We start from the raw sequence: 23,243 nt of genomic DNA, 5'->3' as shown, positions 1-23,243 counted from the left end.
ATGTAAATCTGCACAGTGGGGGTTTGTTAAAAAGTTAGGCTGACAGACGGAGGAAGACTCTCTCCTTAGATAAAGCACATCTGTGTTCTACCATCACCTCCATCCCTCCCTGCTTCCCCATCCCTTAACTCACCTTTCTTCATCTAAAATAATAGACCCATCTTCTGCCACTTTTACGCGAGGCACCAGCAGGGGCCCATCATCCGCCTCCTCTTCCACGTCTTCATTGTCATCAGCATCCTGAGTGCTCTGATTATCTTGTTTACTAAATGAAAACACAGTTAAGTGTCTTAGCAACAAAGCACAGTATATGCTGAGTGGTAGGAATTCAAAACAAGCAGCATCCCAGCTATTTCAATCTTTCCCTATAACTTAACTGAAAATACAGTTAGCCTGCCAGGCATGGTGGTACGCAATGTAGTTCTGGCACGAAGGACACCAATGCAAAGGACTAGAGTTCTAGGTTAACATACACTTGACACTAAGGCTCTGACTCCAGCTGGGCATGGTGGCCCACACCTGTAATCCCAGTAATTGGGAGGCAGAGGCAGGCAATTGATGTGAGTTCAAAGCCAGCCTGGTTTATAAGAAAAGCTACACAGAGAAACCCTATCTTGAAAAAACAAAAGACAAAAACAAAAAAGATCCTGACTCAAAATAAATGATTGGATGGATGGACAGTCAGGCAGAAAAACTGGGGTGGGGGTGGGGGGGGAGGTGGAGGGTGGGAGTGGGGGCAGAAGATTTTTCTTTTGTTTTTTGTTTGTTTGTTTTTGTTTTTCTTGAGACAGAGTTTCTCTATGTCGCCCTGATTGTCTTGGACTCACTTTGTAGACCAGGCAGGCCTCGAACTCACAGAAATCTATCTGCCTCTGCCGCTGCCTCCCAAGTATTAGGATGACAGGCATGCGCCACTGCGCTGGGGTCTTTTCTTTCAAATTGTATTTAGTAGCTTTTTGTTTCTTTGTTCTGTTTTTCAAGACAGGGGTTCACTGTGTAGCCCTGGCTATCCTGGAACTCACCCTATAGACCAGGCTGGCCCCTAACTCACAAGAGTTCCTCCTGCCTATGCCATCCTGAATGCTAGGATTAAAGACATGTGCCACCACCACCTGGCTATTTGGTGGTATTTAATAAGGAATCTTAAAAACAAGGGAGTTGGAGAGGTGACTCAGGGGCTCTGGGCACTGGCTGAATTCCCACCTTCAGTCCCCAGCACGCACACGGCAGCTCACAACTGCCCCTAACTCCAGTTCCAGGGGATCTGATCCCCTCACATCTGTGCACATCAAATAAAATTAAAGAAATTATTTTATAAGGAATCTTTACTCTCTTTTAAAACAAAGCAATGTTATCAGACATATAATTTGGTGGTACATAGTATACCTTGGGTTTGAGACCAATAATAAAAGTAACTTAACAAATGTTATCTTTCTACCCAATAGAATATCAAGTAAGCCACGGTTACGACAGGATTAACAACATCCTTGTGACTATAACCTCATTTCCGACCAGTCCCACAGGGTTAGTAGTGCTGTGCTCAGCTGAGACTTAGAGAGCCTTCGCTCTGGACTGCACATCAGAAAGAACAGAACTAAAAGCCAAGCAAAATCTTTATCTTTTCGGGAGCTAGTTTTATTTTATTATTTCACCTGTCAGGGTGTTTTGTCTGCATGTATCTCTGTGCACCATGTGCACACCTAGCTCCGGGAAGGCCTTCTGAAGAACTGGAGTTACAGATGGTTATGAGTCACCACATGAGTGCTAGCCATTGAGCCTAGGTCCTCTGGAGGAGTAGCCAACACTCTTAACTGCTGAGCCATCTCTTTAGCCCCATTACCTCTTAACTCATTTAGAAACACATGAAAACTACAGAGAAGGCCAGCTGACTAGACGGACAAGGCAAAATCAGCAGGAGACTTTGCCTCATTAAATAAAGTGAAGCACAACTGAGGAAGACAAACACATGAGCTTATACAAGACACACATGTACAAACACACGCATGCACACGCGCACGCGCGCGCGCGCGCGCCCACACACACACACACACACACACACTAAGAAAAGAAAAAGGACCATTAGGTTTCACTTAGAAAGTGTATCCAAGGCAGGGTGTAGGCCAGTGGTGGAACTGTGTGGCCACGACCTGGTGCCCAGCAACAGCAGGCACAGCCCTAAGCGCACAGACTGAAGGTAACAGAAGCTACTCACTCTCTCGCTGGGCTGGGAGCCAGGGGTTTCTCAGTTTTCTTTTCTTGTTCCAAGGAAGAACTGTTAAGTACAAGTAAAAGAATACTTTTTAATACATTGATATTTATCAGGTGTACATATAGCAAGAAAAAATTATATTAGCTTCCATTTTTAATACAATATACTATAGCATCTCATTAATAATGCTTAGCAATCATTTTTTCACTTGTGACTATGAAATTAGCTCAGTGACAGCTCAGAATGAGTTTGATTCCCAGCACAAACCAGCCAAAAGCAAATAATAGAATTTTTCATTCAAAAACTTATCAAGTACAAATAATCTGCTGGGCCCAAAGCAGAAATGCTTTACTCTCTAACTCCTTAATGAGGAGAGACTCACAGTCCTGGGAAACGAAGGCAGGTGGTGCATCTCCAGACCTTCCTTCAACAAGGCCAAAGACCTAGTGAACGCAAAAGAGGCCTATCCTGTAGAATATGCTAATTCCACTTGCTACACCAAAAAACACAAAGAGCAGATTTATAAGAGGTCTGCCTTCTATCTCAAGCTAACTTTAATTAAAGAATTAAAGCTTTGTTAACGAAGAGCTTGTTACTCAAACTGTACCATTACTAATGAAATAGAGCATAAAAACTACACATTCCTTTATATCATATTATAGCGCATAACAGAAATTACACTATAGGCCGATAACTAAAACAATAAAGGAGCCCCTTTAAATCTCAGAAATAAGAGGAAGAGCATCTAGTTATCCCCCAGAAAGGAGCTACTTGCTCTAGCCTGACTATGAGTTCCACACATCAGAAGAGCATAAGCTTAGACCTAGCACCATAGAGGAATAAGTATCTATACTCATTTTGTTATAATTTTGTCTTTAAAAGATAACATAGGGGGCTGGAGAGATGGCTCAGAGGTTAAGCACATGGACTGCACTTCTGGAGGTCCCGAGTTCAATTCCCAGCAACCACATGGTGGCTCACAACCATCTGTAATGTGATCTGATGCCCTCTTCTGGCCTGCAGCTGTACATGCAGGCAGAATACTGTATACAAAACAATAAATAAATCTTTAAAAAAAAAAAAAAGATAACATAAATGCTTTGAATTTTGTCAACACACTTCTGAACAACACGAACCTGTACCTTAGGGTGCTAGACAGATAGCTCAGCAGTTAAGAGAACCCAGCTCTTCTTCCAAAGGACCGAGGTTCAATTCCCAGCACCCACATGGCAGTTCACAACTGTCTCTAACTCCAAGATCTGACACCCTCAAACAGACATACAAACAAGCAAAACACCAATGCACATAAAATAAAAATAACTTTTTAAAAAATGAAGCTGTACTCTAAAAATAGCATATTACTACATTTCCAATAAAACAAAATATAAACACATTTTCCTTACGTCATTGGATTGTTATCTGGCAGGTAATATATGAAGTCTCTCATAGTCATTTTTGAACGGTCTGGTGGCCCCTGGCTTTCATTTGTGGCAAATTTGTTTTTCCATTGTTTCTATATACAGAAATTTTATAAACAGAATTAATTTCAGATGCACTAAACTCAAATATACAACCAACTGTCCTGAACTACTTTAATATAATAATTATGCCTAATTTTAACAAACCATTTATAACTCAAATATTGTATTATATAGTAACTTCATGTTTGTTTTTTGTTTGTTCTCTTTCCAGACAGGGTTTCTTTGTGTACCCTTGGCTATCCTGGACTCACTTTGTAGACCAGGCTGGCCTCAATCTTAGAGATCCACCTGCTTCTGCCTCCTGAGTACTGGGATTCCATGTCCAACCCATAGCTTTTTTCTTTTTAATGAAGGTGAATTAGAAATTTTATTAAATTTTATTATGATGCATTTTTATTTGTGTATATCAACACATGTGTGGGCATGGGTATGTGTGCCTATGCACTGGCCCATGAAGGCCAGAAGGGCACTGAGTGTGGTGGTCTTCTAACACTTTCTACTTGCCCCTTGAGGCAGGGGCCTGCCTGGAGTGGAAGCCAGCGAGCACCAGCAACCCTAGGCCCCTCAGAGCTGAGATTATAGCCATCAGTGGGCGCCTGACTTGTTACGTAAGTGCTGGGATCCAAACTCCAGCCTCCAGATGGAAAAGCAAGCACTTCAGGTACTGAAACACCTCTCCAGGCCCATATTTTAATTACAGACATTTTAATATGGGCTTCACAACAAGAGATAAGAGAGGTACTCTGAATTAAGTTTTATGTCTAGTTCACTTTAAAACAGTACCAATTAATATTGCTCAATTATAATTATTTTAATTCAAATAAATATTCCATATCAATTAGACATGTTTATGAAAACATTTTCATATGCTTGTGTATCTATCTCCATGTTCAAAAAAACTTAGTATCACTGTCACCAAAACTAGTGAAATAGCTAGGCAGTGGTGGCGCACACCTTTAATCCCAGCACTTGGGAGGCAGAGGCAGGTGGATCGAGGCCAGCCTGGTCTACAAATTGAGTCCAGGACAGCCAAGGCTACCCAGAGAAAACCTGTTCTGAAAACAAAAACAAAAACAAAAACAAAAAACTAGTTAAATAGCTGGGTTGTGATGGCGCACATCTTTAATCCCAGGACTCGGGAAGCAGACACAGGTAGATCTCTGTCAGTTTGAGGCCAGCTTGGTCTACAGGGCACATTCCAGGACAGCCAAGGCTACACAGAGAAAGTCACTCTCAAAAACAAACCTAAGCCAGTAAAAAGTATAAATGAATAAACTATTTTAAGATGACTATTACAAGGTCCGAAAGGCTGGGTCAGGAGGGCTGCCTAGATACACAGTTTACTCACTTACCTTTTCCTTTCTCAACTCTTCTTTCAACATTTCTCTCAGTTTCCGGGCTTTATATATTCGATATCTATCTGAACATGGCTGTTTGTCTTTAGCTAGAGCAGAGCTTGGCTGTCTGTCTTTAGCTGGAGCAGAGCTTGGCTGTCTGTCTTTAGCTGGAGCAGGGCTTGGCTGTCTGTCTTTAGCTGGGGCAGGGCTTGGCTGTCTGTCTTTAGCTGGAGCAGGGCTTGGCTGTCTGTCTTTAGCTGGAGCAGGGCTTGGCTGTCTGTCTTTAGCTGGGGCAGGGCTTGGCTGTGGAGCATCGTGATTAACTGTAGATAACGGATGGCTCTGTAAAGGAACACTGACAGCAGGCCGCACAGCACTAGAAGTACTTGACACTCGCTTTCTTCTCTGTGAAACAGTAGAGGACAATTTCCTGGACTCTTCAACATTATTTTCATCACCAGTCGTCTCATCACTATTGAAATTAAAAAGAAAAGAGGGAGGCATCGTGACTTCTTTTTTTATACACTTGCTTTAAAACAGTAAAGTCGATGTAAACAAAAAGAAAAACAAACATAAAACCAGTAACTACTGAGATTTATGTTGATTATGGCAGCATTGTAATAAAACACTTGTTTAAAACTTTCTTAGCTGAAGTTGTAGCTCACAATTCTATTCCTAGCACTAGGCAGGATGAGGTAGGTAGATTACCATGAGTTTGAACCAGTCTGGGTTACACAGGGAATTCCCACCAGCGTGAGCTACCTACCAGGCAAGACTGTCTCAAAATAAACAAAAAGGAATGAGTGGGCTAGCTCAGTGGTTAAGCACTTCGACTCTTCCAGAGGACCTGAGTCAGTGCCCAGCACTGACATCACGTGGACACAAACACCTGAACTCTAGCTCTAAAGATCTGACACTGTCTGGCTTCCACGGACACCTGCATACAAGTGGCATTCACACACATACACACACACACACACACACACACACACACACACACACACACACACACGCAATCTTTAACAAAAACAAAATAAAAACTAAACAAGTATCACCAGACGGTGGTAGCGCACACCTTTAATCCCAGCACTTGGGAGGCAGAGAGAGGCAGGCAGAACTCTGTGAGTTCGAAGCCAGCCTGGTCTAGAGAGTGAGTTCCAGAACAGGCAGGGCTGTTACAGAGAGAAACCCTGGCTTGAAAAACAAAACAAAAAACCAAGCAAGTATCAATTTTTAATATATGTAAATTCTAAGGAAGGATATTTAATCTTTTTCAAATTTCAGTTCCTACACACAATCAAAAACATTAATATTATGCTGAGCACCTTGAAGTACCAAATTAATAATAATAATAATAATAATAATAATAATAATAATAATAATAATAATAATAAAATAACTAAGTCGCAGAGCAGAGCTGAACTCGCCATGGTGAATGACTACAGGTTTGGATGTTTGAAGCTGTTTTTGCTACATGTCTAAACTCCCGACACTCAGGGCTGAAGGCAGGAAGGTCAGAAGTTCACAATCGCCAGGCACAGTAGGGCACACCTGTCACCCCAGCACCCACCCAGGAGGCAGAGGCGGGAGGATCACTGTGAGTTCAAGGCCAGCCTGGTCTACAAATCAAGTCCAGGACAGCCAAAGCTACACAGAGAAACCCTGTCTCGAAAAAAATAAATAAATAAAACAAAAAACCCAACAAATAAAAAACCAACCAACAAACAAAACAAAACCAAGAAGTTCAAGCTCACCCTCAGCAACATAGTGAGTTTGAGGCCAGCTTAGGCTATGTGAGACCCTGGCTCAAAAAGATAGTCTCCAGTCACTTTAGATCAAATATTGGCTATGGGACAGATTAGATACAAATCACTCAGAAAAGGGGCTGGAGTCAAGGTTAAGAGCGCTGGCTGTTCTTCCAGAGAACCTAGGTTCAATTCCCAGCACCGACATGGCCGCTCACAGCTGTCTATAATCCTAATTCCAGGGGATCCGCAGTCCTCCTCTAGTTACCATGGACACCAGGCATGCAAGTGGTGCAGAGACACACAAGATGGCAAAACACTCGAATACATAACATTTTTAAAAAGAAAATGTAAACGCCTTTAATCCCAGCACTCAGGAGGCAGAGGCAGGCGGATCTGTGTGAGCTTGAAGCCAACCTGATCTACAGAGTGATTCCAGGGCTACATGTAGAGATACCCTGTCTCAAAAAAGAAGAGAAACAAAAAAGAAAAGAAAAAGAGAACAGGGATGTAGCTAAATAGAATTAACATCTGTTTCTAATAATAGACTATAGCATGGTAGGATAACCATAGTTGTCAACTTTTTAATCCCAAGATAATTATAGAAAAGATCTGGAATGTTCAAAACACAAAGAAATTTAAAAAAAAAATTAAGGTGATATACCATTACTGTAACACATTGTAAATACATACTGAACTAACACATTATACTCCATAACTATGTACAATTACTTTGTATCCAGTGAAATTTTAATGTTAAAAGGAAGTACAGGGGCTGGAGAGATGGCTCAGTGGTTCAGTGCACTGGCTGCTCTTCCAGAGGACCCAGGTTCAATTCCCAGCAACCACATGGCAGCTCATGTCTGTAACTAGCGTTCCAGGGGATCGAAGATCTTTACACATACACACAAGCAAAACACCAATGCACATAAATAATAGTAGTTATTATTATTATTATTAGCAGTAGTAGTGGTGGTAGTAGTAGTAGTAGTAAAAGGGAACCATAAATCAAGAATTTAAGTCTAGTTTTACCATATTTTACCATTAGTTCCATATAAAAATTAAAACTGCCTTAACCTATGAATTAGTCTCTCTGCGGTCTTTTAAGCTCTTTCCTTAAAGCCAAAGACAGATGAAACTCAATGGCAGACTGCTTCTCTAACTTGCACCAGGCCCTGAGGTCCAGTCCCTAGCACTCCACCGTCTATCCAAAAACTGTGGCTCTTAGAACAATGTAGCACCTGAGCCACTGGCATTTTATATGTTAAATGTATATTCAGTTGGTTTCTATAACTAGCAAAACAGATGATGTCATCAAATAGGGAGCAGGGCCTAGGGCTGCTGTTAAGCTGGTAGAGTGCTTGGACAGCGCACAACAGAGCCCTGGCTTTCATGCCCAGCACTACATAAGCTAGGCATAATGGCTGGCACATATCTACAGTCTCAGCATATTCTACAGGTAACTCAGAAAGATTAGGAATTTGTTTCATTGTTTGGCTGGTTTGGTTTTTCGAGACAGGGTTTCTCTGTGTAGCCTTGGCTGTCCTGGACTCACGTTGTAGACCAGGCTGGCCTCGAACTCACAGCAACCCACCTGCCTCTGCCTCCCGAGTGCTGGGATTAAACGTGTGCGCCACCACACCTAGCAGGAAGATTAGGAATTTAAAAGTGTCTTTTCAAGCACAGTGAGTTCTAGGCCAACCTGAGCTAAATGAATCTGTCTTCTTTTTTTTTTTTTTTTAAGATTTTATTTATTAAGTATACAGTGTTTTGCCTGCATGTACACCTGCACACCAGATGAGGGCACCAGATCTCATTATAGATGGTTGTGAGCCACTATGTGGTTGCTGGGAATTGAACTCAGGATCTTCGGAAGAACAGGCAGTGTTCTTAACCTCTAAGCCATCTTTCGAGCCTGAAACTCTTGTCTTTAAAAAAAAAGTTGCTGGGTATGGTGGCATATGCCTTTAATCCTAGCACTCAAGGGGCAGAGGCTACATAGTGAAATCTTGTCTCAAATAAAAACAATCAAACAAATGTATGTGTGTGTACATACATGTATATACACACATATTCATGTATGTGACCTATTCTAGTTCTAGAGCACGTTTTTGAGACCATGGCCTATGGGTAATTTACAAAATAGCAATCACAAATTCCTACATAGCTCCCAAAAAATCTCCAAAGTCTTTTGAGCAGTGACCAACATTTATATTTTCCTCTTAAGCAGAAGTTTTCAAACAGGTTCAAGTAAGAAACTTTGAAATGATGATGCATCGTTGAAATATCTAGTTAACACACAGCATCCAGTTGGATCAACAGAAGAACACTGTGACTAGGCAAACACAGTTCTTGTTGCCTCCCTGTCGCTTACTGTGGTTTACTGGCTTCCTCTCTGTGTAGTATAAAACTACAATCACCATGTTAACCTGTCACGTCTTTAATTTGTACCATGGTCTTCTGTATGTTTTGGTCTTTTCAGACAGGGTCTCACTATCTAGCTCTGGCTGTCCTAGAAATCACTTATGTAGACCAGGCTGCCCTCTGCCTCCCAACTGTTAGGGCTAAAGGAGTGACAGGGCACCAGGTTTTCTGAAACTAGTAAATTTGGGGGAACTACCCTGCCACGTCATGAGCAAGGCAGTTTACATAACCATATCTGATCTTACAATATCGCCTCAAAGGAGGTACTATTAACTTCATCTAACAGAGAAACAGGGGCTGGAGAGATGGCTCAGTGGTTAAGAACGCTGACTGCTCTTCCAGAGGTCCTGAGTTCAATTCCCAGCCACCACATGGTGGCTCACAACCATCTATAATGTGATCTGGTGTCCCCTTTCGTCGTGCAAATAAACACATCCTCAACAGAGGACTAACTTTTCCCTGAGGAAAACCTACTTGAAGTTATTTATGTAGGAGAGCCCTAAAGCCTAACGTGATGTTTGACGCTTCGGCCAGGTGTCTAATTCGGGAAACAAAGTAACTATAAAGGAGTACAGACTCAACCAAAGCCAGCAACCTGAGCTTCTTCCTTTCGGCAAATGCTGCAAGCGCAGCTCAATGACAGGGTGCTAACCTAACACGCGTGGAGGCGCTCAGCTCAACCGCATCACCGCGTGTAGCGAGGGAAAAAACCTCAATCGGCACACTGCTGCTCTCCCCCTTTAAAAATAAATATTCACAAAACGAAAATCGCACTGAGAATGTTTTCAGTGTTAGGTACTCTAGAATGAATTAAATTTCTAATTGGTGGTGTGTCTGTTCTTGACTTCAGAAGTGTTAAAGCTGGATTCCCATCCCTTTAAGTCACGGTCTCCTCGAGAAGCTTAAGATAGTGACAGAATCATAGTAGTCGCACCCTCTAATCACGGAATAAAATCGAAGGTAGGAATGGTTCCATCCAACTCAAAGCAAAGGCTTGTTGCAGGAGAGGTACGCCGTGGTAAAAACGCAACAGCTCAGCTTCTACCAGACCTTACCTGCTCCCTGGAACCTTTCTCTGGGACTCCGCTGCCCCGGAATCCACCGCAGGCACATCTGTGGGTTCCGCTGGCTTCGGAGCTGACTTGGTGGCAGGCTCGGGAGGCCTGGAAGCTCCTGGTCCACCCCGGGGATTGGGAGCGGCAGAGCCCCTGGTGCTTACACCAGGCCTGACATTCGGCTTCACGCTAAGGCGTGCCCGGCGGAACATGGCGGAGCCAGGGGGCCGGGAGCGGCGGCTCCACGGCCGCGCTCAGCCCAGAGCCCTGGCCGCTGCCCGAGGGCTGGGACACTCGCCCTCCCACACGGCCACAGCCACCAGCCCAGCGCTGGCTACCGGAGTTTCGCGCCCCCTCCGCCTCCTCCGCTCTCCCGCCACCGCCTCCTCTTCATGACCCTGCCACACTAATAGCTAAGTTTCTCCTCCTCGCGTCCCGGCTCTCAAAAAGGAGCCGGAAGCCATTGCGTAATCACTCGGCGCCTCTGATGACGTCAGGTTCCGGGCGCCGGGAGCCATAGCAACTGCAACGCTCTATAGTTTCGGTTGCCTGTGAACCCGAGTTTTTTTTGTTTTGTTTTGTTTTGTTTGTTTGTTTGTTTTAATTCTAAGATAGATATTCTTTCTCCTGTAAGACCTTGGGAGTTGTTTAAAAGAGAGAGAGAGATAGTGGAAGCAACTGAATCCTCCGGCTCAAACTTCCCCCTCCCCGTGGTTCTAGGGTTTGAACCCAGGACCTCTAGCGTGCACGGCATGGACGCTACCGCGGAACTTCGCCCGCAGCCTGTTAAACTGAATCTTTTATGGACTATTAGGGAGTTCCCTAGAAGAATCAAAGTGTGCAGAATTGAAGAGCCTAGGGTGCATGCCTGCAGTTCCAGCAGTGGAGAGACTGAAGTAGAGAGATGGCGAAGAGTTCCAGGGCGGCCTGGACTGTCTAGCAAGACCTAATCTCAAAAAGACAGTAAGATAAAATAGTATGAGAGACGTGCCACACTACCTGTGCATCCCCAGCGCACAGACCTGTTTGTTTTAGGTTTGGGGGACAGGGTCTCTTATAGCCAATGCCGACCTTCAATTTTTGTTCCTCCTGCCTCCACGGGCTGAGATTGCAGGCGTGGAAGTGCTACCATACCCTACTAGATTAAAATAAATAAATAAATAAAAAGTTTAAGTATGAGTATGAAGGGTGTGTATGTGTGGGTGCCGGGGACTCCAGAAAGTTACAGGTAGTTGACCGACTCCTGATATAGGTGCTGGGAACCAAACTAGGGATCACTGAAAGACCAGGAAATTATCTTGACTATTGAGCCATTTCTCCAACCCTCTACCTCCACCGAGACATTTTCAATTGAGTAAAACAGTTTTAAATTCTATATAAAGAAATTGCAAATGGTCACCTATTGAAAGAGAAAACACTTGATAGGAAAAATACATTATGTACTTTTGTACACTTTAAAATAAAGAACACGTTGCTTGTCAAAAATTATTATACTCGGGCTGGAGAGATGGCTCAAAAGCGAAGGGCACTAACTGCTCCTCCAGAGGTCCTAAATTCAACTCCCAGAAACTACTTAGTGCCTCACGACCATCTAGAATGTGATCTGATGCCCTCTTCTGGCCAGCAGGTGTACATGCAGGCAGAGCACTGTGTATATAATAAATCTTTTTAAAAATAATACTCAAGGAGGCAGAGGCAGGCGGATTTCTGTGAATTCGAGGACATCTTGGTGTACAAAGCAAATTCAGCACAGCCAAGGCTACACAAAGAAACCCTGTCTCGGACCACCCCCAAATATTATTATACAATAACTTTACACACTAATGTGATTAGTCTTAATCTGCTTCCAGAGATAGCAACAGAGCAAAAAATAAGACATTCTATGTTGCAGAGGAGAAAATATAAAACAAATGAGCAAGATAATTAGAAATGTATGCAATTTAATGAGATTTCAGAGCCCGGGGTACTGGCAGTAAGGCAGTTTGACAAGGCCTTTATGATGAGAGGAAAAATGGGCAACCCTACTATAGTAATGAGGCAGTATTGAACCTGTGGTACAAACTCATGACACAGAAAAATATAAAGCTCTCTCTACTTGAAAGGAAGATTCTGTAAAAAACATCCTAGCTGGGTATGGTAGAAAGTGTCTTGACCCCAATACTTGAGAGATAGAGGCAGGAGGATCAGAAGTTCAAGGTCATCCTCAGCTTTGTATTAAGTTCCGAGCTAGCCTGGGCTACACGAAACCCTTTCAGAGAGACAAAGGAGAGGAGAGGGGGGGAGGGGAGGGGAAGGAGGGAAGGAGGAAGGATGGGGTGGGTGGTAGAGAAAGAGAGAAATTCTGCCATATTCATAAAAAGGGGGAAGGAACAAAAGCCTGTACTAGATGGAGAAATAGGAGAAATAGGTCATCCAGAGGCTGACAGGATACATTTTGGGGAAAAGAGGAGGACAGAGTCTCTCTGTGTAGCCCTGGCTGATCTGGAGCTATGCAGACCAGGCTGGGCTCAAAGAAATACCACTGCCTTCTTAGTGCTGGGATTAAGGGTATGAGCCACCACACAGGGTCCACAAATCTTTTTGAAAATAGAAAGGTAGGGTTGGAGAGATGGCTCAGAAGTTAAGGGTACTGACTGTACCTCCAGAGGTCCTGAGTTCAATTCCCAGCAACCAGATGGTGGCTCACAACCATCTATAATGTGATAGGATGCCCTTTTCTGGCCTGCAGGTGTACATGCAGGCAGAGCACTGTGTACATAATAATAAATAAATCTTTTAAAAATTATTTCAAAAGAAAATAGAAAGGTAAACACACACAAGAGGGGGGAGGGAGAGAGAGAGAGGGAGGGAGGGAGGGAGAGAGAGAGAGAGGGAGGGAGGGAGGGAGGGAGAGAGAGAGAGAGGGAGGGAGGGAGGGAGAGAGAGAGGGAGGGAGAGGACTGAAGGCTGAAGTCTGGGAGTGCAGTTCAGTACTGAGCACATGCAAGGTCTTGAGTTCAGTCAGCAATACTAAAATATATGAAGATGTTCAAGAAATCTCAAAATGCCAGGAGTGCTGACACATGTTTGTAACCCCATCACTCCAGAGGCCGAGGCAGGGAATTTCATTTGTTTGAAAATAGCCTGTTCTGAGTAGTCAGTACCAGGCCAGCTAAGGTTACACACTGAGACTTCATTAATAAATAAATACCTGTGAAAGAATACCATGCCAAAGATATCTCAGGAATCCTGTATCCCTGCTGGGACATACAGCTTTCCACAGCAAGTTCTCATGCCTTTTCATAAATCCTATGTTCCACCTAAGAATCTAAGACACTGTCACAATTTTGTAGATAAGAAAATCAAAATTATTTAGACTTAACTCCCTATTAGTAAAGGCACAAAGCAAAAAATTTATAAAGGTTTTATTATTTTTCTTTTGTTTTTTATAGATGTATTTATTTATATATGCATGAGTAAGTTTGCTTGCATGTATGCATGTGCACCCTGCATGTGCCTGTGCCTTGGGATGATAAAAAAGACAATCAGAGTCTCTGGTATTGAAGTTATGGGGGGCTGTGAGACACTCTGTGGGTGTTAAACAACATTTTTACTCTTTACTACTGAGTCTTCTCTCCAGCTCCCCCACCCAAATCAATGGAGGGATGTTGAGACAGGGTTTCTCTGTGTAGCCTTGGCTGGCCTCGAACTCACAGAGATTCACCTGCCTCTGCCTCTGGGATTAAAGATGTGTACCACCACTCCCGGCCCAAACTAATTTTTACTACTAAATATATCACAGACAGTTGTTACCTAATTTTGTGAAGTAGGTTGCTAGTGTCATCGGTAATTTTCAAATTCTACAATTTGGAGGCTGGAGAGGTGGCCAGCAGTTAAACACTCGGCGCTCATTCATAAGCACCAGAATTTGCATTCCAGTACCTATGTCAGGTAGTACGTACACACACACACACACACACACACACACACACACACACACGTACCAAACAAACAAACAGTCTAGTTTTCTCTAGTGTTCTCAATCTCCTTCAGGGTCTCTCTATGTAGCCTCGGCTGCCCTAGACCTGGGCATACTATGTAAACCAGGCTGCCCTCGAACTCAAACTCACCAAGACCGTCCTGCCTGTCCCTCTGGAATTATAGGCATGTTCCTGGCATTCTGGCACGAGCTCTCAATGTATTCTGTGCACATGTGTACACAGTTGTAAGCTCACAACCCCTCAAAATATATATATATATATAATTTCAGACATATATGCAGTCAAAACCTATACATGTAAACATCAATCATATAGATATAGTTTAAAATATAATCGCTTTGTTGAGCAAGAGAGAGAGTCTCAGTGTGCAGCCCAAGTTAGCCTCCAATGTGCACTCCTACGGCCTCAGTCTTCCAAGCCCTAGGATCACAGTCACACTATACCACACTGGGTTCCTCTTTCTTCTTAATGTGATTTTTTTAGGTGTTGGGATTCAAACCCAGGGCTTTGCAAACTCTAAAAAAGTATCCACCACTGAGCTGTATTCCTGACCCATAGATGATCTTTTATCTCTATATACAACTGGGCCAGAGACCTTCCTCCTCCGTGGGTACTTAAGAAAGGGTTTGCTGAGTAGAAGCTGTTTGCAGCAGACTAGGGTATAATGTGAGGGGAGTAATAAGTGTTTAAGGGTCTCTGAAGTTAAAAAAAAAAAGACCAATAAATAATAGGTAGCAAACTGAGTGCTACTGTATGCTGCACTTGACCAGGTATTTCTCTTTTCATATGTGCAGATGTATATACACATGTGTATCTTCCTCTGTGCACAAGTGCATTTGTAGGTCATAGAACAGCCGTGGGTGTCACTCTTCAGGAACTGTTCATATTCTATTAGACAGGGTCTCTCACTGGCCTGGAACTCAGCAAGCAGCCTAGGATGGCTGGCCACGGGGCCCCAGGCATCCATACCTGACTCTGCCTCTCAGTGCTGGGATCACTATCAGGCAGCTACCATATCCTTCCTTCAACACAGGTTCTGGGAAGAACTCACGTCATTGTCACTTTGCCAGACTCCTATTCATCCATTAGCAAAGAAAGAAAAATTGCCTCCTCATTTTCTAGGTAAAGGTGATTTCTACCATGAGATAACGTGCCCCAGTTCACAAGACTAATTGGTAAAACTGGACTACTTTTTTTTTTTTACTTTTTTTTCTTTTCTTTCTTTTTTTTCTTCCTTCCTTCTTTCCTCTTTTAGGGCTGCGCTTTCAATCCAGCCATTCCGTCTCTCAACACTTTCTCTAAACTAGTTGACAGTATACATTAATAATTGTAAGAGATAGGTAACATATACGTTGGGGTACGCCATAGCATCATCTATACTTTTGTATGTATTTAAAATAGTCTACATTGGCAAATTCGGGCGTTTAGACCATCTCATTTTGGAGTGATGGGCAGGTAAGAAAATAAAAGTCAGCTCAAGAACGGAATGCGGGGCATGGAGCTCAGGCTGGGCGAAAAGCCTCCCACGAGCCGAGCTGCACAGCCCCCAAGCCCATGCAAGCACTTTCACTCACTTTCTCAGCTTTTATGTAGGCTGTGAAGTTATTCTGAGCTATTTTGGATCCCACTCAAGCACAGAGCCTGAGTTTAAGACGCCTAAAGTTCTGCCCACCCGGAGGAGGTGGTCGGGATTAATGAGCGAGGAACAGGCTTTTGAGCCTGCATGAAGTCTGTCTCCGCCTTGTTAGGTTATTCCTGCCAGGTGGGGACGGTGAGCCTCACTTCAAGGCGGCTGCTAGAAAGCAAGGTTCAGCCACCTTCCTGCCCTATCCGCCACTGGGGGTTTGGGGATGGGGGTGGGTGGGTAAACAAATGCTGGAGTCCTTTGTGGGCGGACAGTTGGGCGCAAAGTGTTTCTGTTTGTTATTAAACAAGTGGCTCGGCGCCTGGAAGCGAGGGAGCCCACGGACGCTGCTCTGACACAGGACGCGCCCCGCCCCCAACCCCCCAACCCCGGCCTCAGCCCACCCGGAGCGGGGCGGTGGGCGAGGATGCTCTTCCACGAGCGGTCCCGGGCGCGCACGCGCAGTGGCTCACGGGCCACGCCGCGGCTGTTGTGGGTCGGTGGGCGGGGCGGCGGGCTGACAGAGCGAGGCGTCGCCGCACCGAGGGCCCTCGCGGGGCGCAGGCTTCCTCGGCGCCGGGCGGCGACGGCTGCTGCCGGGCTGCTTCTCCAGGTCGCTGTCTTCCAGGCTCCAGCCGGTGGTCGGCATGGCCCGTGAGTGCGCGGACCGTTTGGGGGACGCGGGGGGTCGCGGGGAGGGAGGGCGCCCAGCGGCTGGGGGGAGGAGCGGGAGCTGGAGGAGAGGGAGGAGGGGGGACACAGGGCGGGACGGTGGCTCCGGGAGGGACAGGTACGGGCTCTCAGGTGTCCCTGAGGACAGCACCTGCCGAGATTCTGTGTGGCGGGCCGCCGAGTCGCAGCGGGCGCCTGAGGTCTGAAAGCCTGGTGAGGAACCCAGGGTCCCCGCCAGCTCTTTTGTTTGGTCGTCGAAGGGAACGTTCCTTGAGCTCAGCCTCTGCTGGCGTGAAACTGACAAACTGATGCGGGGGCTGAAGGTGGGGACTGGCGAGGGCATCTTCTGTGCATTTCCCTCCGCACCCATCAGAAGCCTGAATTTATTTCGAGTGTGACCTGTGTACACAACCACTGCGATGGCTATTTTTAAAAATATTTTATTCCTTATTATTTTGTTTTATTTTGGATTTTTCGATTTCCCTGTGTACCCCTGGCTTTATCCTGGAATTATCTCTGTAGACGAAACTGCCTTCGCATTCAGAGATGCACCTGTCTCTGCCTCCCGAGTGCTGGGATTAAAGGTGACTAGTTAACACCTACACCGATGTGATAATATACTTAAGTTCTTGAAGGTTCCACTCAAGCTTTCTCCTTGCTAGTCTGGGAATAACTGTGGAATACTCCGGTTTCTTACTAATAAATATAAATAAAACTTTAAGGCTTATGTAAAAATGACTCTTGAATATTAATAATACTTTTGAGGATGGGAAAAGAGCGTGACTGTTTATCGTTGTAGGTGGAAATCAAAGGGAACTTGCCCGCCAGAAAAACATGAAAAAGACCCAGGAAATTAGCAAAGGAAAAAGAAAAGAGGATAGCTTGACTACCTCTCAGAGAAAGCAGAGGTGAGTAGTGCTGATACGGTTTTCAAGTCATGATTGCCATGTTTCCAGAATGAATGAAGAACATGTTTAAACCCTCCCTAGACCTGAGCCTCGCCTACAGTAAGAGTGAACACTGTGTGTCTGTGTAGCTCTTGAGTACGCTGAAACCACACTGAATTTCAAGCCCCCAAGCTGTCATCTGTTTGCAGAGAATCTTAACAGCTCCCACAAACTCTTTAAGAGTTTTACTGTAGAAAAATAACAAACATTTTTCTTGTGTAAGCACTGTTACTGCTCAGGATACAGTGTTTCCAAAGTGGACAGCTTGTCCAAGGAGTCAGATTAACAATTATAGACATGAGTGTTGTGAAAATACGGAAACAATGTATGGGCTCTGGAGGTCCCCTGCAGGGAGAGTGTTTAGACACAGGATTGATAGAAGACCCTATGCTACTCAAGAGACCAGCACAGGCTAAAGAGACCTACAGACCTTGTCTCAAATCCAGGGGAGTTGCGCACTGAGGATGTAGCTCAGCAGTAGAAGACACTTGCTTAACATCTGTAAAGCCCCAAGTTCCATCCCTACACTTCAGATGTCTTTGTATGACAAGTAATACATGACAGCCACATTAGCACTATAATGCTCTGGGCATAGTGTTGATCAGTTGTAATCCTAGGACTCAGGAGCCTGTTGTAAGAGAATCCAGAGTTTGAGGCCACCCTGGAATATATGACAAGATACTGTCTCAAGAAAAGATAAATGTTTCTATTTTCTTTTTTTACATTTATTGTGTGTGTGTTTGAGGTGCATGTGTCTTGTTGGCCCAAGAAAATTATTTAATAGGTTACAGATGCTTTCCATACTTGAGCTGCAGGTTCAATTCTCAGGAACCAACACACACACACACACACACACACACACACACACACACACACACACACACACACACACACACACACACACACACACCAGGCTCTGAACTTGATCCTTACTCTCTCTCCTCCCCACAAAGCACACTAAATCAGTTTTATTATACCTATCTGTGGATACTAAACCACAGTTGAAACTTCTTAAGGAGATCAAATCCCTTAATGTAGGAGGCATGCAGGTCCTTGTGCTCACAGATAAACATGGGAAATGGGAGTGTTAGACACACAGGGTTGTCTCTTCACCGGGAGAGATGTATAAATTGTTTTCTGCCCAGAAGGCTGGGAATAACCTTTGTGCTATCTGGGTGGCCAGGACACAGGGGCTCCCCAAGACCCTTATCTCAAGCTTTTTGGTCAGTCAGTCTGTAGCTCTGTCCTCTTCCAGACCTTTATCATGAGCTTGTTTATCTTGAGCCCATTTCCTTAGTTAATCTATAGAACTTATCTTTATGGAAAATGTCACTTGTACTTTACTAAGAGTTTTTAACATAGTCATGTCTTAAGTTTTGTTGTATACACAGAATTAAGTTAATTGTATCACCAGGAAACTCTTTTCCAGATTGTGCTGTGCTTACTATGCCTAAAATAAACTACCCAATTGTAGACCCTCAAAGTTTGAGCCAACACTGGTTCCTGAGCTGTTCTGAACCAGAGTGCAGTCTTATCTCATGCAGTAGTAATTACTTTGCTGGCTTTGGTGGTCACAGAGACCCTGCACCTTAAATGTCACTTTCTTTTCCTTTATGACTGTCAAGGTGTGCTTATGTGTGTATGCGTGCTTCACCTAAGCCCTGCGCCTCCAGCACTGAGCCTTTAGATCATGTTACCATGCCCTGACTTTACACGGATTTGTATGGCAAGCACTTTAATAACTGACAAATCTCCCCAGCCACAGTGACACTTACTAAAAAAGCAATAAGCTCACCTTAAGTTTCTGTTAGTTCACCTTGGAGTAAAGAGCATAGATCAGTGACCCTATTCTAGCCTGTTTAGAAATAGTCATTGTTTAGCTAGTACCCAATCCCTTAAAATGTGCTAGATGTGACATGTCACCTCTATCCGTTATCACCCTAAAATAGTGTTCACACCAGTGTGAAGAACAGGGAAGTGAAACTCTGGTTTGGTTTGGTTTGTTTGAGACCCCGAGTATCACTATCCTGCACAGTTGCACTTGGGATTCCTCTGCCTCGGCTTTGCAGATTCTGGGCACCAGGCGTTAGCTGCCACGTCTGGCTTGGGGCTCTGAACCTGAGTATTACTAAGGTCATACAGCAAATACTGCAGAGCTTGGTTTGAAACAGAAGAGTAACTTTCATTGTTATTTTCCATGTGATTGGTTTCTCTGTAGATTCCCCTTTCTTTTTCTATTGTATTTATAGAAAAGTCTTCTTATCTTAGATGTAGCCAATAGTGAACTAAAGCCTCATTCACAATTTATATGTTAACAAAGGAAAGACCCCTGATTTTGAAATGTGATTTGGGCAAATTATTCAGTCTTGTGCCTACTTTTATATATAGACTTTTAAAAATATATTTATTTTTATTTTATGTATACGAGTATTTTCCCTGCATGTATGTATGTTTGCTACCTGCATGCCTGATGCTCATGGAGTCAGAAAAGTCATTGGATCTTCTGGAACTGAAGTTACAGACAGTGGCAAGCCAACATGTGGGTTCTGGAAACAGAACTCTGGTCCTCTGCAACAGCAGCAAGGGCAACTAACTGCTGAGCCATCTTGCCCCCCTTTCTGTTTTTTAAATATGAAACATGATAATAATAATAACTTAAGAGTTGTTGGACTTAGGCAAAAAAATAAAAATAAAACACAGTGCTAGGCACATAGTAGAAGGTGGCTTTGGCTTGGCTTGATTTCTCTCTCTCTCTCTCTCTCTCTCTCTCTTTTTTTTTTGAGACAAGGCCTCATACTGTATCTCTGGCTTGACTGGAACTCATTATGCAGCTCAGACTGGCCTAAAACTGGTAGTAATATTTGCCTGTCATGTCCTGGAGTCACTGCGTGATCCACCACACCCAGCCGGGGATGCTGGATTCATAGCTATGTAGTATATTTTAACGATACGGAGTCCTGTGCCTGTGAATGAGGCCCTGAATTTGATGTCTACTGTCACTAAATACTATTCTTCTGTTTTGTGGGATTTTTTTAAAAAAGAAAAATATTTATAAGCACTCACCTGCTCCAGGTTAGCCTGGAACTTCCTGTGTAATCGAGTCAGACCTTGAATTTCTGATCCTCTTGCTTCTCCCAAGTGCTTGGGTTATGGGAGCGCATCACCACACTTAGCAACCACTAACTATAAAAAAAGGCATTTAAAAAATATACATGTAAGTATGGGCCCCACTAACTCAGAGACCCCCAGCCTCAGGCAGCTGGGTTAGAGTTCATACATGACATATAAAGATTCAACCAGGGAGACACAAGGATTAAGAAAGCTCTTCAAATACCTTGTATTTCATTAGAGGAATCCACTAAGTGTTGACTATTTGATTTGGGGCTTTAAAAAAAAGCTGGATTGTTGTCATTCCAGTACCGAGGAAACGGAGGCAACAGGGTCAAGAGCGCACAGTCTTCTTGGCTAGCTATCAACTTGAAGGCCATCCCTGGCTGCATGAGACACTGCCTCAAAAAAGAAAAGAATTACAACATCTATGCCGTAGTCCTATGTGTCTGTCAGGGCATATGGGGGACTGCTAAACGCAGAGGCAATGGCGGGTGGGTTTCCATGAGTTGGAGGCCAGTCTGGTCTCCATAGTGAACTCAAGGGCAGCCATGGCTACACAGTGAGACTGTCTTCTCCCTTCCCCCTTCCCACCCAAATGAAAGAGCTCTGAGGTTGTTTGCCCAAAGCTGTGACAAGTGTAGCCTGGTCTGACTTGAATGGCTTTCTAGCCTTTGCTTTTCCAACTGTCATGGGAAAACATGACTTTATGTCTTCTTCTAATGCACCAAAGGGGTTATATATAGGAAACAATGAGAGCATAATATCAGTTTCCTGTGAAGACTTAATACCCTTTTCTCTATTGCAGGGACTCGGAGATCATGCAGCAGAAGCAGAAGGCAGCCAATGAGAAGAAATCTATGCAGACAAGAGAGAAGTGAAGACTGGCCTTCTGGAAAGCCCGGGTGCTACAGCCAGCGGGATGCATCATAGGCTCTAAGATCAAAATTTCTCAGAGTGACTATGTTACATGGGTTATAACTTACCCCATAAAACTCTCTATTTGAAACTTTAATTTTTATCCTTACTTAATGTGATGATTTAAGACCATCTTCGAGGAATAAAGTACTGACCATGCATGTGACATCTTGGTGAATATTATTTTTTTATCAGAAGAGAACATGTTTGTAATTTATTAAATAGATTATGTGTTACATTTGCACTGCTAGGACCACAGTCCCTGACTAAGAAGTCGAGGGAGGAACAAATTGGCTCATGGCTTCAGAGGATTCACTCCTTCATAGGAGAGCAGAGCAGCTCGGTCCATGGTAGTCGGAGCACATAGCAGGGCTGTCAGGTCACAGCAGCAGTCCACGCCTGGGCAGGAACCTGCTTAACATTGAGAGTCCTACTCTGTCCAGTAGGCCTCGTCTCCTAAAGCTCCCATAGCCTCCCAAACAGGACCCCAGTGGGGGGCAAGCACCAAACTGTGAGCTCTGGAGATACTTGAGATGCCAGCACCATGGGCGACGGGATTCAAGAGTAGGGTCTCTCATAGAAATCTAGAATTTTGTTTGGTCTTACGCTTTGTTAAGTAGTTTGATTTGGTTTTTTTGTTTTGTTTTTCAAGACAGGGTTTCTCTGTGTAGTCCTGGCTGTCCTGGACTTGCTTTGTAAACCAGGCTCTCCTTGAGCTTTCAGAGATTGGCCTGCCTCTGCCTACCTAGTGCTAGGTTTAAAGGCAAGTGCCACCATGCCTGCCTGGTTTTGTTGTTTTCAGAAACAGTTTCTTTCTGTAGCCCAGGCCATTATTAAACACACAGTAATCCTCCTGCCTTGGCCTTCTGAGTTCTAGAAGTTCATTAAGTGTGGCTACAATTCTAGACTAAAGTAGATCGTTGAAGTTTCTGCTTGTTACACATTTTCTTAAAATTTTAACTATTTATGGTGTGTGTGTGTGTGTGAGATGGCACCTGAAGGAAATCAAAGGATACATTTGAGGAGTCAGTTCTTTCCTTCCTTTTTATAGGACCATTGTTTGTGCACCGTTGTCCTGGTGGTTCTATGCCCACCTCCCTATCTGCAGCATGAGCGTTAAAGGTGCATTGGCAGAGCTCCACATCTAGCGTTTTCACATGGCTTCTGGCAATTGAGCTTAGGTTGTCTCGCCTGTACTTGTGCCTTCACCAGCTGAGCCCCAGTCTTGAGGTTTTCTCTGGAGAGGCTGGGGTCCAGCACCATTAGAGTGCTTGCCCTAGTTCAGTGTCCGGCACCACACACAAACTGTGTGCGTTCGTGTTAGATACTGTTTTGCTTTGTAACCAGCTGCTTTACTACAATAATTCACACTAGTACAAACCAGGAAGACCAACCAAATGGGTGGGAACCAAATGAGGACTCTGCAAGAGGTCTACTTAGACTTTGACATTTCTTTTTTAAAATGTTATATTCTTAATGTTTTCAAAATCCCAGGCCTTGAGGATCTGGGGAGGTGGCTCAGTGGGTAAAATGGTTACCAGCCAAGCATGAGGATCTGAGTTCAGATGCCTAGCAACCCCAGGAAAGGCTCGAAGTGTGGGGGTGCACCTATCATCCCAGCACTGGACAAACAGACAGGAGGAACCCTGGAGTGTCCTGGACAGCCAGACTAGCATAATCGGCTAGCTTCAGGTTCAATGAGAAACTGGTTAAAAAAGCAAATACCGATTGAGGAAGACTCAT

The 23,243-nt window shown here is 44.1% G+C and overlaps 2 protein-coding genes across 2 annotated transcripts in view; one reads left to right on the top strand and one right to left on the bottom strand.

Annotated features, from left to right (window-relative positions):
- BDP1 (BDP1 general transcription factor IIIB subunit) overlaps positions 1-10,707 on the bottom strand; it is a 96,329-nt gene extending 85,622 nt beyond the window's left edge. The window contains exons 1-5 of the mRNA XM_084801342.1: positions 10,252-10,707; positions 5,043-5,499; positions 3,613-3,722; positions 2,213-2,272; positions 134-265 (exon numbers count right to left, since the gene is read on the bottom strand). Of these exons, the coding sequence (XP_084657468.1) occupies positions 134-265; positions 2,213-2,272; positions 3,613-3,722; positions 5,043-5,499; positions 10,252-10,463 (971 nt within the window). The 5' untranslated portion in view covers positions 10,464-10,707. The remainder of the gene's footprint in view (positions 1-133; positions 266-2,212; positions 2,273-3,612; positions 3,723-5,042; positions 5,500-10,251) is intronic.
- Positions 10,708-16,332: 5,625 nt separating this feature from the next.
- Positions 16,333-21,666, top strand: LOC311608717 (small EDRK-rich factor 1). The gene is made up of 3 exons (XM_084801341.1): positions 16,333-16,509; positions 17,327-17,435; positions 21,391-21,666. Exons 1-3 carry the CDS (start codon positions 16,503-16,505, stop codon positions 21,461-21,463), a joined length of 189 nt encoding a protein of 62 aa, XP_084657467.1. The 5' UTR covers positions 16,333-16,502; the 3' UTR covers positions 21,464-21,666.
- The last annotated feature ends 1,577 nt before the right edge of the window (positions 21,667-23,243 follow it).

Source organism: Acomys minous (genome assembly GCF_964271855.1).
Source record: "Acomys minous genome assembly, chromosome: 11".
In the NCBI taxonomy this organism is placed as follows: domain Eukaryota; kingdom Metazoa; phylum Chordata; class Mammalia; order Rodentia; family Muridae; genus Acomys; species Acomys minous.
Note: the sequence above shows the minus strand (reverse complement) of the source record. Positions and strands in the feature narration are given on the sequence as shown.